The sequence below is a fragment of the Saccopteryx leptura genome, chromosome 2 (assembly GCF_036850995.1).
Source record: "Saccopteryx leptura isolate mSacLep1 chromosome 2, mSacLep1_pri_phased_curated, whole genome shotgun sequence".
NCBI classification, from domain to species: domain Eukaryota; kingdom Metazoa; phylum Chordata; class Mammalia; order Chiroptera; family Emballonuridae; genus Saccopteryx; species Saccopteryx leptura.
The window spans coordinates 9,938,805-9,957,568 of NC_089504.1; the positions used below are offsets into that span (position 1 = coordinate 9,938,805).

At 42.5% G+C, this 18,764-nt stretch overlaps 2 protein-coding genes across 4 annotated transcripts in view; one reads left to right on the forward strand and one right to left on the reverse strand.

The window, feature by feature from the left end:
* The first annotated feature begins 1,754 nt into the window (after positions 1-1,754).
* Positions 1,755-18,764, forward strand: part of MAPKAP1 (MAPK associated protein 1) — a 245,561-nt gene continuing 228,551 nt past the window's right edge. For all 3 annotated transcript variants that reach the window (XM_066367171.1, XM_066367172.1, XM_066367173.1), the window contains exons 1-2: positions 1,755-1,844; positions 3,509-3,570. The gene's annotated coding sequence lies outside the window, so the exon portion shown is untranslated. The remainder of the gene's footprint in view (positions 1,845-3,508; positions 3,571-18,764) is intronic.
* On the reverse strand, positions 10,600-11,091 carry LOC136391175 (uncharacterized). Its single transcript, XM_066362695.1, has one exon. It carries the CDS (start codon positions 11,089-11,091, stop codon positions 10,600-10,602), a length of 492 nt encoding a protein of 163 aa, XP_066218792.1.

Genomic DNA, 18,764 nt, shown 5'->3' on the forward strand with positions numbered 1-18,764 from the left:
TTGAATTCTTTCCCCTTCAGGTAGGTGGCTTTCCCACTGATTCCTGCTGAGAAGAGACCCCACAGACAATCAGTTCCTATTCTGTGTCAGTCCTCATATCTTTTGGAACCCTCCTTGCCAATACTCGAGGAAGATAATTATCACCTACATTTTATAGATAAGAGTAATAACTAACATTTACTAAGTGTTTTTTGTCAGCAGTATGTTGACTGTTTTTAAAGCATCATTCTATTTGAGTAAGGTGACCAATCGTCCTCCTTTAGGGAGGACAGTCCTTCTTATGTAAGTTCCATCCTCCCTCAAAAAGTGTCCTCCTACATGTCCTCCTTTTTGATATTGGAAGACTAATCTGTAAATGTCCGTATTCAAGACGATCCATTTCATGTGATGTGACATATTTGTATTTGACATGACAATTTGTCAAGGATCAGTACAGTGCAGCAAGACACGAATATGAGACACACGCGCTCTGCACGGGAGACCTTGAGAGAGCGTGTGATACACCGAGTGTGCAAAAGACTGTGTGCTTCTTATTGAAACACGAGGAGACGGCACATATGACATTGTAGACCAGCGGTTCTCAACCTGTGGGTCGCGACCCCGGCGAGGGTCGAATGACCAAAACACAGGGGTCGCCTAAAGCCACAGGGAAATACATATGTTATTTAAAAATGTATTGTATAATAAATATGTATTTTCCTGTGGCTTTAGGCGACCCCTGTGTTTTGGTTGTTCGACTCCCGCCGGGGTCGCAACCCACAGGTTGAGAACCGCTGTTGTAGACTCACGATTATTTCTTTCTCAGTGAATATTCAGTCATAGAAAGGTAAGCACAATTCATGTAAAATTCAATATGAAGGGTATTTCTTGTTCAGATATTTACAATATATTGTTACAAGATGATACATTGACAAAAATTCATTTAGATACTATTATCTAAATGAGTACTTTTTTCTTCTTATTATTAAAAATTAATAGGCATGTAAGCATAATTACAATATAAAATATAAATATTTTATTATGCATTTATATATTATAGTGTATTATTGTTGCAATGAATAAAATGTTCATTTACGATATTGTTTTCTTCAATTAATTTTTCTCCTTTTCATTGTAAAAAAGTTGGTCACCTTAATTTGAGTCTCACAGCAATACTCTAAAATTGGAACTATTATATGGATGGGAAAAACAACGGTCAGGGAGGGGAAGTGTCTTAGGATACACAGCAAGTCAAAGTTGGCGTTTGAATCCAGGTCTTTCCGACCAAGAGGCTAAACTGCCTCATCACTCATTTCTGATGAACTTGGGCTTTTGTTCCGTGGAAACAGAGAGAAAGGAGAATATTTGAAGGAGAAGGCTAACGTTGACTTTCACCTAACCCAAACGCAAGAGTAGGTATATCTTGATAGACTTCTAGCTAACCTCTGACCCAGGCCATACCTGGCGACAAGGAAGTGGCGCGCGTGCGCACGGCCTCCCGCTCGGCCCTCCGCTCGGCCCCGCCCCCGGGGAGGACTCCGCTCCTTGCTCTCGGCTCTGGGGCTTGCGCACTACGTCCCCAGCCAGTCGCTCCTTCCCGGTGGGGACTTCCGGTGCGCAGGGTGCGGTTCCGGGTCGTGGTGCGACTCAGGGCAACAGGGTTGCTGCTCCGCCGGCGGGTGGCGGCGAACAGCGGGGGCATGAGGGCGAGCCCAGAAAGCGGCCGCTGAGCGGGCCGGGAGGAGCGCCTGTACCCGAGGATCCCGAGAGTTCGGGACAGAGCCCGGGAGGCACGGGGGAGCCGGGTCATCCCTGAAGGAACGAGTCCCGGGGCCGACCCGGCCGTAGTGTGGCAGCACCTTCAGGTAAAGGTTGCCCCAGCCGCTAGTTTACTCACTCGCTTTCCTGCCAGCCACCCGAATTGCCTGGCGGCTCCTCACTCCTCCGCTCTTGGGGCCGCCCAGCGGGCAGCGTGTCTGGCTCTTGCTCAGGTCTCCCGTGAGCATCCGTTTCCTGGCCCTTTCCAGGACCGGAGGCTGCTGTCGGAGCCTGACAGCTGGCTGGGTGTGTGTGCGCTTTGGCGGAGCAGAAGCTAGTGGAGCTGGTAGCGTTGGGTGCGGTGAGGGGAGGGAGGTGGGTGCTGTCGGCCCTGGTAGTTTCTGGCCCCACATTCAGCAACATTTAGGTGTCCTACTCTTCGCAGTATGAACATCAGGGTTTTCAAGCATTGCCGGTGTGGTTCCTAGCGCCCCTTCTCCTCGTTGCCCCAAAGGGGTAAAAGGCTTCGCAGGACAGTTTTTTTCTAGGTGGAGTGCTGTTGTAACTTTGATTCAGCCTTTTATTTTGGGGAATGGTGGAGTGTTGAGTGTTCTAGATCTGTTTAAGGTAGAAAAGAAAATGATTGCAGTTTAAACAAGAGTATTTCACTGGAGGCCTAAAAGTTTCCTCAGAAATTGGTCAAAATTTCATTCTGAATGAACCAAGTAGTTTCGAAGCCTATCAACAGTACCTGGCGCTGTGCAAAAACAAAAGGTAAACCAAAACCAGCAAAGTTCAAAACTTCCCTAGGTGTGAACGGTCAAACGGAGAGAGGTGTTTATAAAACCAACATTCTCGTTCTGTTTTGACAAGCAAAAGGGATGGATTCCTAATTTAAAAACCCACTTGGAACAGGAAAAGGAGGCGTCACCTTTTATAACTTATGCACTATGAGCCCGCGTGAGATGCTCAATCCATGCTGCAAGAGTTCTGGATGAAGCGCTGATAATTGGTTTCATCTTTTTCGGTTTACACTTGCAAGCTTGCTGTGGCCTGCAGGGTGTGCAGATGGCCCCTTTCCCATTCGGCCTCGTGCTCATATCTTGGTTTAACTGCTGTGATCCCATACTGAACTCACATTCCCCTACACCTCCTGATCTGGCTCCTGACTACCTGTCTAGCCATGCTTGAAAAGACTCCCTTTCTAAAGTACTCTACCCTGATCCTTTACTCTAGATAAGGAGGAACTGAAGTCATGTTTGTCCCTTGTGTTTTGTAGGACATTTTTCCTGTCTAGAAGGTTTCTCCTTTTCTGTTACTGCCTGTGAGATAGTACCCAGGGCCCAACTGAAATTGGCCTCCCTCAACCAATTCAGGACAACCCTAGGTGGAATTTTTTTTTCTAGACTCCTATAAACACTCATACCTACAATTATTTCACTTAGCAAGCATTTACTGAATATGGTTATATACAGGTACCGTGCCACACAATCTGGAGATAAGTAAGACTCAGTCCTTGCTGCAGGGAACTCAATTTAGTGAGAGAGGTAAGGGAATAATTCCAACGGGGAATGCTAAGTGCGCTGTGTGACAGTTTTCTGTGACACCTGGTCTGGTAGCACAGAAAGGGGGTGAGGATTCATTTTTGAGGAGTGTGCTATGGCCAGGTAATGCTTCATAATGTGGGGCTAACTAAGCTTTATTTATTTACTAGGTACTGGGTATTACATATGGGTTTCTCTTGTTTAATCATATTCATCTCAATTTACAGATTAGGAAGACTCAGGATAAATTACACAGCTGGTACGAGCCAGAGCCAGGATTCAAACCCAGGTTTGTCTGATGTCTACCTTTGTGCTTTGTTCATTATATGTTTTGCCTTCTTTCTCACACCACAGCTCTTTATAGGAGAAAAAATATGAGTGTCAAAATTAATAGGACAGATGTTCCCTTAAATGTAGAGAAGACCATGATCTTTCAAAGAAAGAAGGTGATAGGTAGGGCAGCTCAGCTTTGAATATGAGCAAGAAGACACTCGTAGAGAACAATCATGAATTCTGTATTCAGTTTCTGGTTCCTTCTCTTGTTAGATATGTGACCTTTGGCAAGTTTCTTAATTATAAGCATTATTTTCTTCAAGTATGGGTTGGGGTAGGGAGATAATATGGACCTCAAGGAGTGTTGCAAATAGGTAATAAGCTAATGTAGATAAAGGGCCTGATCTGTGGTAAGATTCCTGAAGTCATAACTGTAAGATGCAAAGGTGCAGTGGTTTTATAGTGATGAATACACCATCCTGAATAGAGCGAGCCATTGCTGCTTTTTAGTGGGGATACTGGGAGGTAAAGTTGGCGTGTGTCCGTAGGGGTCATTGTCAGTGAGGGCTTGAGTGCCAGGCAAGAGAGGTAAATTCCATTTCTGCTTATAACTTTTCTAGTTAATAAGTACTCTGTGGATCTGTGACTCATTCAGCAATGACGGGGAAACTGTTAGACCCTGGGGATGCAAATAGGAATAACACCAGGTTCTCACCCTGAGTTTGTTGACAGTCAGCGGGAGAGGTGGGCTGGAGAAGAGACGTTTATGTGTAGGTGAACTGTAGTAAAGTACTGTGGGTACAAAGATAGCAGTTCTCACAGGGTACCAAGTAGCACAAAGGAAGGAACACTGATTATGGAAGCTAATGAGCCCTTACTGCGTGCCAGCATTGTATGAAATGTATTATCTCATTTACTTCTGTATAGGAAGGTGTATGTTAGCATTCTGGTTTTACAGATGAGGAAAGGAGAGCACAGAGAGGTTAAATAAATTCCTTGAATGTAGCCCTGGGCAATGGATTGATTGGTTAGAGTGTTGCCAGAAGTGCAGAGGTCGCCAGTTCGATCCCAGGTCAGGGCACATACAGGAACAGATCGATGTTCCTTCAGTTTACACTGTGAGTAGAGGGGATTAGCTGCTAGACTTTGATATCTCCACTGTTGAGTACTACATACACCATGTTGTTTCTTCTTTGTGATGGGGATGGGGACCCTCTGGAGACACTTCAGAGAAGAGCTAGCCCTCCAGCTGTGTTTCAGTGTGTTGGTCACTGTGCCAGGCAGTGGGGATAATGAAGAATGAGTGTGGCCCCTGCACTCAAGGAGCTTATTGCTGCTTCTGTCATGTTAATATATTTCTTTTTTTTTAGTGGGGGTTTACTTTGCTAGTTGACTCAGAACTGAAGACTTTAGAAACTGTCTGGTACCTCAGTGGATTTATAAATGCTTCAGGCTGAGAATTTGCTGGAAATCTGTTATTCTGATATATAGGCCTTATTGTTAAAGACACAGCAATAGATACGAAATTATATGACAAGGATTCTGTCACATTATGTTTTTCCCCCATGGGAAATGCCCTGACCTTGTGTTTTCTGTGAGTTTGAAGTTTTTGAGAAGTTTTGACTTTGTAATTAGCATGTTTCAACTTGTGTTAAATTTAAAACAACTGAGCACTTATATTTTAGTCCTTGTTAAATGTTTCCCTTATACTTTGTTTCCTTTAATCTTCATGATTCTAGGGTAATAGGTGATATACCCCATTTAACACATGAATAACCCAAGGCTTAGTGCAGGGGTCCCCAAACTTTTTACACAGGGGGCCAGTTCACTGTCCCTCAGACTGTTGGAGGGCTGGACTATAAAAACTATGAACAAATCCCTATGCACACTGCACATATCTTATTTTAAAGTAAAAAAACAAAACGGGAACAAATACAATATTTAAAATAAAGAACAAGTAAATTTAAATCAACAAACTGACCAGTATTTCAATGGGAACTATGAGCCTGCTTTTAGTTAATGAGATGGTCAATGTGCTCCTCTCACTGACCACCAATGAAAGAGGTGCCCCTTCCAGAAGTGTGGCAGGGGGCCGGATAAATGGCCTCCGGGGGCCGCATGCGGCCCGCGGGCTGTAGTTTGGGGACCCCTGGCTTAGTGTTTAAGTATCTTACCCAAGAGTCACACAGCTAGTGAGTGATAATGCCAGAAAAAAAACTGGACTTTCTAAAAGAGTGAGCACATATTTATTAAATTAATTTTCTTTTGAGCATCTTCAACTCAAATGACCATAATATAATGTAGAAAGTAGGGCAGACGTTGATGAACTGAAGGGCATATGACCATATGTTGCTGTGTGAGAAAGTAGACCCATTGTCCCTGGATCTTTTGCTTGTTTTCAAGAGATGCTGGAAATCTGAGTTTTAATATATTATATTTAGGTTAAAAAAATTGCCATTTAAAAAGTTATTATGGGCCCTGCTGGTTGGCTCAGTGGTAGAGCGTCAGACCAGTGTGTAGATATCCTGGGATTGATTCCCGGTCAGGGCACACAGAAGAAACCACCATCTGCTTCTCTATACCCTCCCTTACCCCTTCTCTCCCCCTCCCCCTCGCCCTCCCCCTCCCCCTCCCCCTTCTCCTCCCCCTTCCCCTCTCTTCCTACCCCTCTACCCTGCTGCTCCTGCAGCCATGGCTTGATTGATTTGAGCATATCAGCCTGGGACCTGAGGATGGGTCCATGGAGCCTCTGCCTCAGGCACTGAAAATAGCTTGGTTGCTAGCATGGGCCTAGATGGGCAGAGCACAGCCCCAGATAGGGGTTGCCAGATTGATCCTGGTTGGGGCGCATGCAGAGTCTGTCTCCCCTTCTCTCACTTGGAAAAGAAGAAAGAAAAAAGAAAGTTATTGTGTGGGGCAAAACACATGTATGGGCTGTATACAGTCCTAGGCTGCCTGATTGTGAACTGACCTACTTTATTACTGAAATTTTGGTATCCACAGGAGGTATGGCACAAGTCAAGACTACTGATCAGGCTCTGACTGGGTAGCTCAGTTGATTAGAGTGTCGTCCAAATATGCCAAGGTTATAGGTACCACCCCCAATCAGGGTAATATAAGAATCAACCAATGAACACATAATAAATAAAACAACAAATTGATGTTTCTCTCTCTCTAAAATCAATCAATTAAAAAAAGATTACTGATTGGAAGTCTACTGGTAAATTGCCAGAATGAGGGGTGTGGTGGTTGACTGACACCGATGCCTTTGGGGAAGTGGCAAAGTGAATGCTTTTATTATATAATCAGGGTGAATTTCAGGAGGGATGGGTTTTGATGAGGAGATGACCTTGTTATACTTTTAGCATTTAAAATGCTATCAGATTTCTTGTCTCTTTTGGTCTTTTCTACAGTGCCATAAAGTGAACATAGGGGGTTAAATAACCTCTTGAGATGAAAAAATTGATACCCAGTGTAAGACAGTTTAGTAGAAAGCTGGGAGAGACTTGAAGTCTGACTGTAGCTATGCCACTGACATTGATTTTGGTCAAAGCCACTTAGAAATCTTTGTATCTTTTTCATCTGGATGATAATGAACTCAAATCAAGCCTTGCTGAGGTCATTTCAGGATGCCACACTTTCTGATTCTAATTGACATGCTTAAATTTATACAACTGATTACTGGCAGACCCCAGTAGAGAATGGTTCAAACAAAATGCTGCTTCTCCTCTCCTGGCAGGTGGGGAGCCACTGCCAGCTCTCTTCACTGTTCTTTGTTCATACTTCTTCTGGGAAAGGACCTTGACAGGCCAGGTGCTCCCCAAATGCACCAGTGCTTTGTTGACTATATATACACAAGATTGAAAGGGGGCATAGAGACATCCAGCATAGTGAGAGAAATATGGTCAGGGAGTTCTCTAGCCCAAGACTTTAATTTATTTTTATTTTAATACCCAGCTTCCACAAGATGAAAATTGAAAAAAATATTGGTCTAGATACTTGTTTTCATTCATATGCTATTGTGTAAGGAAATAACATAGAATATAAAAATGAGGAAAAATAAATTCTAAGCAGTCATTCAAAATTTATTAACTCTGGTTGGCAGCAGTCTAGATATATTGGGGAAATAGATTTAATATAGGAAACAGAAAATTTGAACCCAGAGAAGAAAACAGTTTTAAGTAATTGAAAGTGAGAAAAATGGGAGAAACCACTTAGAAACAAAACTTAAATTCTGGAAACAGCAAGAAGGTATTAGAATAAGTATTGGAATTAAATTATAGTAATCGCTTGTGAAATAAATGGAATATTATGTCATGTTTACCCATAAATATATGCAGCATTAGATTCATATCCTATACTTGAGTATACTTTTATGAATATGCTTTTATTATTGATGCAGACAAAATGGACTGAGTTTTACACATTCAAAACAATAACATTTTTTAGTTCCCTATGGACTCATTTTAAGGTATATTATTATGAATAAGGACTGCTTCAGCAAAGAAGTTGGTAGAAAATTGTTTGAAGGAATATTTTTCTTTTTGAAACAAAGTAAATCTTTAATCTGAACTTTAGTTGCTGACATAAAAGTGACTAACAAAGAACTGAGGTGCAGTCTTGAATCTTGAAGTCACACCCACCTGTATTTGAATACTGGCTTTGTCAGTTATAAACTATGTGACCTTCACAGACTGCAAAATGAGGACAGTACTGCCAATCTCATAGACTACTTTTGAGGATTAAATGAAATAACTTCTGGAAGTACTTAAAACCATGATTCTTCTGCAGAAATGCATTCTGGGCATAAGACATTCAGATGTTAGTATAATCCTGTGGAGTGATTGTGAAGGAGTGAGACTCATTTCCAGGTCTGGATTATAAAATTAGTCTTGTTATTTCTGGTTGTGCTTTGTGCATTACTTCGCACACCTACTAACTCCCTTTCTCCCCCTTCCCTTCTCAACCCCTCCCTCTTTTCTCTCTTTAAAATCAATAAGTTAAAAAAAAAGAAAAAAAAGAAATTGACTTGTTTTAAAACAATCCAGGCTGGTTCGCTTAGTGGATAAAGTGTCAGCCTGGTGTGCAGACGTCCCAGGTTTGATCCCCAGTCAGGGTGCACAGGAGAAGCAACCATCCGCTTCTTTCCCGCTTCCTCTCCCCCCTTTCTCCCTCTTCCTCTCTCATAGCCAATGGCTCAGTTGGTCTGAGCATCGGCCCCAGGCACTGACTATGGCTTGGTTGGTTCAAGCATTGGCCCCAGACGGGGGTTGCCAGGTGGATCCTGGCCAGGGTGCATGCTGGAGTCTCTCTCTCTAGTTCCCCTCCTTTCACTTGGAAAAAGAAAAAAAAAAACCCCAAATTGTGGCATTGTCCTGAAAAATTTAACAGGTTTATTTATAACTGTTATAAAATTTAGCTGCTGAAACTTGTTCACTGAAACATTAGACTTGCGTTAATGTTTTACATCCCTACATTTATATTTTTAAAAATTCACAGCCCTCGCTGGTAGCTCAGTGGATAGAGTATCAGCCTGGTGTATGGACATTCGGATTTGATTCCTGGTCAGGGCACAAGGGAGAAGTGACCATCTGCTTCTCTTCGCCCCTCTTCCTCTTACCCTCCAGATAGCCAGTGGCTTGATTGGTTTGAGCATGGCCCCAGGTACTGAGGATAGCTCCATTGGAGCACAATAGCCTCAGGTGCTAAAAATAGCTTGGTACTCTAGCATTGGCTCAAGATAGGGTTGCTGGGTGGATCCTGGTCAGGGCACATGCTGGAGTCTGCCTCATTATCTCCCCTCCTTTCACCTAAAAAAAGTTCACACACAAATGAAATGGAAAAACTGCCAATACTTAATTTCTTTCCCCTATTTTCTGCTTACAATTATATACTTTTGACCCCTTGGGAAAAAATCTAATGTTCAGAACTACCAGAAACAGGAACATGAGGAAACTTTATGTAAGGAATGAAATGTTTCCTATCATAATGCATTTCTTTAAAATTCATTTTTTAAAACTATTGATTATGGGCCCTGGCCGGTTGGCTCAGTGGTAGAGCGTCGGCCTGGCATGCAGAAGTCCCGGGTTCGATTCTCGGCCAGGGCACACAGGAGAAGCGCCCATCTGCTTCTCCACCCCTCCCCCTCTCCTTCCTTTCTGTCTCTCTCTTCCCCTCCCGCAGCCGAGGCTCCATTGGAGCAAAGATGGCCCGGGCGCTGGGGATGGCTCCTTGGCCTCTGCCCCAGGCGCTAGAGTGGCTCTGGTCACAACAGAGCGACGCCCCAGAGGGGCAGAGCATCGCCCCCTGGTGGGCAGAGCGTCGCCCCCTGGTGGGCGTGCTGGGTGGATTCTGGTTGGGCGCATGCGGGAGTCTGTCTATCTCTCCCCGTTTCCAGCTTCAGAAAAATACAGAAAAAAAAAAGCAACTATTGATTATGTCTAGAAAAACAGACAGGGAGAGAGAGAGGAGAGGTAGGGAGGGAGGGTGAAAAAAGCATTCATTTTGTTGTTCCACTTAGTTGTACATTCATTGGTAGCTTCCCATATGTGCCCTGACTGGGATTGAAACTGCAACTTGGCATTTGGGGGTGACGCTCTAAGTGACTGGGATAACCGGCTAGGGCTATCATAGTGGATTCTTTCTTTTTCTTTTCTTTTTTTTTTTTTTTTGTATTTTTCTGAAGTGAGAAGCGGAGGGTCAGAGAGACAGGCTCCTGTATACGTCTGACCGGGATCCACCAGGCATGCCCACCAGGGGGCGATGCTCTGCCCAGCTGGGCTATTGTTCCCTTGAAACCTGAACCATTCTAGAGCCTGAGGCCGAGGCCATGGAGCCATCCTCAGAGCCCGGGCCAACTTTGCTCCAATCGAGCCTTGGCTGTGGGAGGGGAAGATATATAGAGAGAAAGGAGAGGGGGGAAGAGTGGAGAAGCAGATGGGTGCTTCTCCTGTGTGCCCTGGCTGGGAATCGAACCCAGGACTTCCACATGCTGGGCAGATGCTCTACCGCTGAGCCTACCGGCCAGTGTGTCCATAGTGGATTCTTAAGCACGTTCTCCACACATGTGGCATGCTAGCTGGATATCTTTTTGGATAATTGTTACACATTTGGCACTGATAGCACACATGGTATCTTCAAAAGCCACCTGATAAGCCTCACTTGCCTCTTGCAAAGCCTCAATAACTTCAGTCTGGGAGCGCAGATCTATTTTGAAGTACTGATTAATTTCTTGCACCAGCCGCTGGAAGTTTGTGAATAAAAATTCAGGGGACTTCTGATACCATCTGACTTCATGAAGTGCCATGGTAGCAGGCCCGTGAAGATGTGGTTTCTTCACCCCCTCGATCTGTGCGCAGTGTGCTCTGTAGGAGCCGTGGCGTAGGGACCTCTTGACTTCCCTGCTTCTCCTTCGGCTGGAGCTTGTGGGCTGGAGATGGTGCTGGCGATGGAGAGTGGTGGCATGTGGCAGCGGCTGTGAACACACCTGTAACACTTTTTTGTTAGAAATCTTAAAGACCAATGTTTGTATTTTCATTTTTCTGTAACTATTCAAAAAGCATAAATATTACAAGTCATGATGAATTGGTGCCTTTTCCCTTTTCTTTTGTGTGTGTGCCTATCACCCAAAGTCAAATCGTTTTCTGTCACCATATATTTTTCCTTGTTCACTCCCCTCCCTCCTGTCCCTCCCCCGGTAGCCACTTCATTTTTAGCTCTGTCCATCAGTATCAGTTTTATATCCCACCGTTGTGTAAAATCATATAGTTTTACCCTTTGCTAATTTTCATATACTTCATAATTGAAATTGCAATAGTTACAGCATGATGGCCAGTTAGGTTTTATTTTTAAATGTGCATGGTAATTCTCCTGTATACAATATAAAAAGTGGGCAAAAATTTTAACAAAGTATTTGAGCATATTTAAATTAGGAAAATACCAGGCAAGATTTTTCTTTTTGTAAACTGCTTCTGTCCAAAGCATTCTGTATATTATCAGAATGAAAAATGACAGCACTTTGTCATCTGTTCAAATTGATATTGCACTCTTTGCAATGACAGCTGAAAAGGCCCACAGGTGCCATATAAAGAGGTGACCATGTTGTCATATTTCATTTCGGCATCCCTCTGCAAAACCATAATTACCTAATTAGGTTGTTAATTAGGAGATTAGCATTTCACTATATTGATAGAATGCTCTTTACTGGGATAGGGCTAGATACAGATTTGTCTGCCCTAATTTATAATCTCTGCCTTTTTTGTACTTATTTATTTGCTTAAGTTTCTGATGTGGGGCAATTCAGTTTACCTGAGAAACAGTTTGTTTATAAGCTAAAGAAGCTTTGATCACAGGATTAAAGTTGCCATGTTAAAATATGAACAGAATTAAAAGGGTTGTCACATCCCCAAAATGATAAAAATTCTAATTTGGTATAACTTGTATTCTCGTTACTTTAGGCAACAAACACAGATAAGAAATTAAATTGTTGGTATAAAAAAAATAAAATATATAAAAACTAAGTCTGAAATGTGATTTATACAGGATGGGACTAAAGTAGGTTTACAGTTGTTCATATGAAAAATAATACAATAATTAATAATACAAGAATAGGCTTCACGTTCTCACAACTGAAAACCTCCTTTTGCGTTACTCTGTATATCCTAAACTAGGCGAAGGAAATTATTTAATCATCCTTAACAATACATTTCTATTATTTATACTTTAGATTTATAAAATATATTAAGTATTTTGAATGTATTTCAGAAAGTGAAGCTTGGTTAATGACTTCAGAACAATTATAGTCTATTTATTCAGTTTTCAGTTGGGACTTCCTTAGGTATTTATTCATCATGTCGGGGCTCATTCCATTTCTACCTTCTGTCCGTTAGTCTGTGCTTGGAGCACTCTCTCCCCACAGCTTCTGCAGTGAGGGCGGATGGAATTTGAAGTATTTCAGAGGAACCTTCTCTCGGTGAGCTATCAGGAGCTGGCAGCATTTCCATCAAGTGTGTCCAACATTCCTGGGGGGGGAGTGGCCAAAAATACCGATTTCCATCTTATTTTCACTCCAGTGCATGATTTGACTGTAATGTTTGTAATTTGCATTATATATACCTTTTCTACATTTTCCAGTTAAGGGGATTAAGAGTTTTACAACAATATGAGGAGCACTATTCCCACTGAGGTAGTAGTTTAGCTCCTCTTGATTATATTTGGAATTGACTCTTATTAAAGTTGTAGAAAGTACACGTGTGCCTAAGTCCTTTCTCTCCATGGCTGTTATAAAAAATTGTATTTGATTATATCTGTATTTTTCTTTAAAAATATTTTTATAGAAGAATATACTGTATGTAAAAATCTCCTTTTGAGTCAATAAAGCTTTTTGCTTAATTGTAATCACTGATGTATTCACTCAGTAGTTGCTGAATTAGACATATGTCTGGGAATTGAGCAGTGAAAACTGCAGACACCAACCCTGCTCTCATGGGACTTGCAGTCTAGTAATGTAAAGCCTAGTTTGGGAAGTACAACCTAGCTTGAGAAATAATACAGTAATGAGAGTAAAAGTAAGTATGAAAGAGTACCTACTTTGGACTCAATAAGGTCAGACCTTCCTGGGGCAGGTGATGTCTGCACTGGGATCTGAAGGGTGAAGGAGAAAGTGATGTTTAAGCTGGATGGAGGAACAGAGAAAACTGTTCTAGACAAGAGTATATGTTTGAAGGCTTGAGGAAGACAAAGTTGAGTATGGCTGGAATAGAACTAACGGTACGTTAAAGACGGGCTGCAGAAGTAGGCCAGGTTCTGTTACGTGAAAGAGTTTGAGAAGTCATTGAAGCATTTTAAGACAAGCTAGGAAACAATTGCTATAGCCTAGGTAAGAGATGGTGGCTTGGGTTAGGTTATGGAGGTAGAGTGAATAAAATCTAGAGAGAAGAGAATGCAAAGGATTGGTAATTAAATGTCTCTAGGCTTCATAGAAAGAAAGGGTTCTAATTTGGAAATTGTATTTGTTTCTAATTTTAAGTATGAGAATATGTGTTTGAGTACCTCAAGGAGAAGAGGTCCATGAGTTTTATTTTTCAATATGACCCATAAATGTACTAGTTTTATTTCAGGTAAATTGGGAAAATACTAATATTTGAGTGTCACTTGGGAGCCCTCCATGGTGACGGCAGCTTGTGACTTTCCCAATTTTCTAAATTTTGTGTGGTAGAATTGGGAGCACACCCATCTCTCCAAAGCTTCTGTGTTTTCTTTCATGCCATGTTGCCTTTCCTGTTTTATCCCCTTCCATTTGTCTATTCCAAAGGGAAGAGGAGAACTACTTCCCAAAGACTTGTAGCTCAGTAGGTTGCTGAAAGAGGTGTGTTAACTCTTTGGCTTCCTGCGCCCATCTGGTGTGGATTAAGTCATTGTCTGGTGCTTTGGTGGGAGAAGCCACTCCAGCACGTGCATGTCTGCTTCAGCAGAGTCAGAAATTCTGTTGGGATTACCAGCACTAGGATTGAATCTCTCTTAAGGAGAGCAGTAGATTAGCAACCCTCATGCAGGGTTACTAACTGCATGAATGCTTTTTTTCCTTTCCCTGGGGAAAGACTAGGAACCTCCCATTTTTGCATAGGAAATTTGGCATCTCTGTGATGTAATCAATTTGTTTTACAAATTGTTTGAAAATCTCTGTGGTTACTTTTGCCAGTATGGTTCCCTCAGGCGATTTGTCGGTATCTTTGTTTTAAAGCACCCGAACTAGAACGTAGCATGGATTCTAGCCTTCCTGTGTTTCTACACTCCATTAAGAAATTGAGATATAATTTATATACCATAAAATTCACCCTTCTACTGTATATAATTTAGTGGTTTTTAGTATATTCACAAAGTTCCATAATCATCACCCAGAGGCGGATTTAACAGCGGGCATGGGCCCCGACTTCTGAAGGGCCCCGCAAAACCCCAACTTTACACTTTTTTCTGATGATACCAAGCTTGGTTTCATATGTGCAGTTTTAACATTAATAGTCCATAGTGTAAGGTCGGTGGATAGAGGGATGGTCATGTGGGGAACCTAGGCCCGTGAACTTTGGCTAGGACCGCCCACAGCCAAGCGCGCCAAAAGAAACTTCCTAGGAATCCTTGGAAAAAAAGCAATTGACTATCAGCCAGTAAGATTTCTCTACGTCATATTAGCCCGACTTCCGTAGAGGGACCCCCTTTTTTTTTTTTTTTTAAAGATTTCATTTATTCAATTTTCAGAGAGGAGAGGAGAGGAGAGGAGAGGAGAGGAGAGAGAGAGAGAGAGAGAGAGAGAGAGAGAGAGAGAGAGAGAGAGAGAGGAGCAGGAAGCATCAACTCCCATATGTGCCTTGACCAGGCAAGCCCAGGGTATCGAACAGGCGACCTCAGCATTCCAGGTTGAAGCCCCATCCCACTGCACCACCACCGGTCAGGCGAGGGACCCCTTTTTTAAATATACCCACGCGGTCTCTCCCTGTGCGATTTTCCTGACCATCTTCCAGGCCAGTGAGTCTCATCTGAGGAACGCTCTGTACTGAATAAAGCCTTTTGAACTTACCACACTTGGTGGCTCCGAGACCTGTTCCTTCCTTCTTGGCGGGGAAAAATACCTTACACAATGTATTTTTTATTTATTTAAAAGTATGGTTAACATGTATTTTTATTTTCTCTGCCTCTTTTTTTTTTTAAGGGGCCCAATATTTTCCTCTGCGCCCGGGGCCTCAACAGATCTTAATCCACCTCTGTCATCACCACTATCGAAGACCAAAACATTTTTATTACCCCAAATGAAACCCCATACCCCCATTATCAGTCACTCCTCATTCCTCCCTTCTCTAGTTCTTGGCAACCATTAATCTACTTTCTATCTCTGTGGATTTGCCTGTTTTGAACTTGTGTGTGTGTGTGTGTGTGTGTGTGTGTGTGTGTGTGTGTGAGACAGAGACAGAGAGAGAGGAACAGATAAGGACAGACAATCAGGATGGAGAGAGATGAGAAGCATCAATTTATCATTACGGCTCCTTAGTTGTTCATTGATTGCTTTCTCATATGTGCCTCGACCTGGGGGCTACAGCAGAGTGAGCGACCCCTTGCTCAAGCTGGTGACTTTGGGCTTAAGCCAGTGACCATGGGGTCATGTTCATGATCCCACACTCAAGCCTGTGACCTCGGGGTTTTGAACCTGAGTCATCTCTGCATCCCGGTCTGACGCTCTATTCACTGTGCCACCCCCTGGTCAGGCTTGAACCTTTCATATAAATGGAACTACACAATATGTGGCCTTTTGTGTCTGATACGTGTTGTAGCATGTATCAGTACTGCATTCCTTTTTATTGCCAAATAGTATTCCATTATATGGAATACCACATTTTGCTTATCCATTCATGGTTGATGGAGATTTGGGTTGTTTCCATTCTTTGGCAATTATGAGTAATATTTGTTTGAACTTTCTTGTTTTGTTTTGTTTTTTAATTTTTTTTTTTTATTCATTTTAGAGAGGAGAGAGAGAGGGAGAGGGAGAGAGAGAGAGAGAGAGGAGAGAGGAGAGAGACGGGGGAGGAGCTGGAAGTATCAACTCCCATATGTGCCTTGACTAGGCAAGCCCAGGGTTTCGAACCGGCGACCTCAGCATTTCCAGGTCGATGCTTTATCCACTGCGCCACCACAGGTCAGGCCACTTTCTTGTTTTTGTGTGGACATTTTTCTATTCTGTTGGGTATATACCTTGGAGTGGATTGCTGGGTTATGTGGTAACTCAGTTTAAAATTCTGAGGAACCGCCAAACTTTTCAAAAGTAGCTCTATCATTTTACATTCCCACCAGCAGTGCACAAAGTCTTTCTGCCTTTGCTCTCTTCAGACTCTGTGTTGCTCTGCTCTGAGCTGGAAGCAACCTTAAGTTCTAGGAGTTCCATGAGCCCTTTGTCCTGATAAGTGGGAAATTTTGCATTTTTCTCTGTTTGGCCAGGTTCATCTACAAGCATATGTGTACCAGGCCTTATATCTAGAGTGTTAAGTGACAGGAAGCCAAATAAGGTTTCTAGTCCTTTCCTCTCAAGGACTTCACAGTCCAGTAGTTGGAACTTCTTAACAGAAAATGGAGGGGGGGGGCAAAAGCCAATGAAGAAAGTAACTGCTTAGAAACTTATGAAATTTGACAGAGTAGATCCTAACTTTATAGACTTTAGTCACAGATTGACTGACTTGGTTTTCACAGCGTCTGAGCTTTTCTCGGCCCCTCCTTTACTGCTGTTCCTTGGTTTTTTTTTTTTTTTGGTTTTTTTTTGTATTTTTCTGAAGCTGGAAACGGGGAGAGACAGTCAGACAGACTCCCACATGCGCCCAACCGGGATCCACCCAGCACGCCCACCAGGGGCGATGCTCTGCCCCTCCGGGGCGTCGCTCTGCTGCGACCAGAGCCATTCTAGCGCCTGGGGCAGAGGCCAAGGAGCCATCCCCAGCGCCCGGGCCATCTTTGCTCCAATGGAGCCTTGGCTGCGGGAGAGGAAGAGAGAGACAGAGAGGAAGGGGGGGGTGGAGAAGCAAATGGGCACTTCTCCTATGTGCCCTGGCCGGGAATCGAACCCGGGTCCCCCGCACGCCAGGCCGACGCTCTACCGCTGAGCCAACCGGCCAGGGCCTGTTCCTTGGGTTTTGTCTCTAGGTTTTTGTCCTTCTTTCCTTACCTGTTCTCACAAAAGCTCATTCACGTCCATGGTTTCATCTGTCGTTTATATGTTGTCTTCCAAAGCTGCTCAGACCTTTTTCCTGGGCTATCGTGTTTGCATCATGATGGATCTCTACTTGGGTAATCCATAGATATTGCAAGCTCATTGTGCTGAAACATAATCCTTCATTTTCCCTTTATCTCTTATGCTTCTTACCTTTCAGTTCACAATTTCATTTGTTGGTACTATCAGGCAGGCCATAAACTTTCTTCTTCTTAACCTTCCACATTCACTCAATCACCAATTTCTACTGATTTTATCACCTAAATATTTCTTAACTATCTCTTAAATTCATAGACCTATCTTTCACTGCCTTAAGATTTCATCATCTCTTCCCTGAGTTGTCATCAGTGCTTATAACTAATCTTGTGTCTTGTCCATCAAATTCATCTTCTATGCGACTGCCAGACCAGTCTCTCTGAAGTGCTAATCTCAGCAGCAACTTTTCATTTCATGTAGTTTTAGTTCCTGAGTACATGCCTGTTTTGCTGTTTCTTGTTTTAATGCCTTGTCTCATGCTGTCTCTTTCACTTAGAAGGGAAGAGCTTGTCTCTCTGACCCTTCTTTCAACCATCCAACTTCTCATCTTTCAGGATTCATCTTAGACCACAGAATAACTAGAATTTTAGGAACCAGTTTTTCTGCATAATAGCATTAAAAATATAGGCGATGATAATTCTCATTCAAATTAAGCAATATGATTTACCTTTGTAAAGGATTTGCTGCCAAAATTTTGATACCATTAAAATTTTCTTTGTCAAAAAAAGATTGTCTTGCAATGCAATCTACAGATGATGTATTATAGAATCGTGCACCTAAAACCTGTATGATTTTATTAACCTACATCACCCCAATAAATTTAATAAAGTAAAAGAAAAAAAGATTTTCCTGTACCTCTACCTTTGGATTCTGAACTATTGCACAGTGATAGAAGTAAAACTTTCAATGGAATTCTGACCTTTGAGGGAAAACAGTATGAAGCAAAAACATATGAAACTTTTTATTTAGTCTCAAGGGTAAATGCCCAATCACAGCCTCCCCCTCACATTATTGGAATAGAACTTGAGAGCTAAAAAGGCTTCTATAGCTTATCCTGCCCATTTAACAGATGCAAAAATGGATTGATGTGTAACATTGGTTTAAAGAAGTGACTTATCCAAGGTTATACAATTAGTCCTCTGGTAATTAGGGAATTGGAATTCAGGTTTCCTGACGTGATTGCAATAAACTGTTGCTTCCCTTAACTGATGGGGCAGTTAAGCTGAGAGACAAGTGAGTGGAAACTAACTCTGTTCAGTTCTTCTACTTGTTTAAGCAAACTTCAGACATCAAGGAGACAATAGAAGGAAAATAAATCTTGGATTATATGGATAAGGGGCCCTTTTTTGGAAAATCGTGGTATAACACTTAGAGGACAAGAAAGAGTTATTCATTTATTCGTTCTTCCCTGATCTCTTATTGGATACCAG

Coding starts and splice junctions, on each gene's coding strand:
- LOC136391175 (XM_066362695.1), bottom strand. CDS start 11,091: ATGAAAATACAAACATTGGTCTTTAAGATTTCTAACAAAAAAGTGTTA.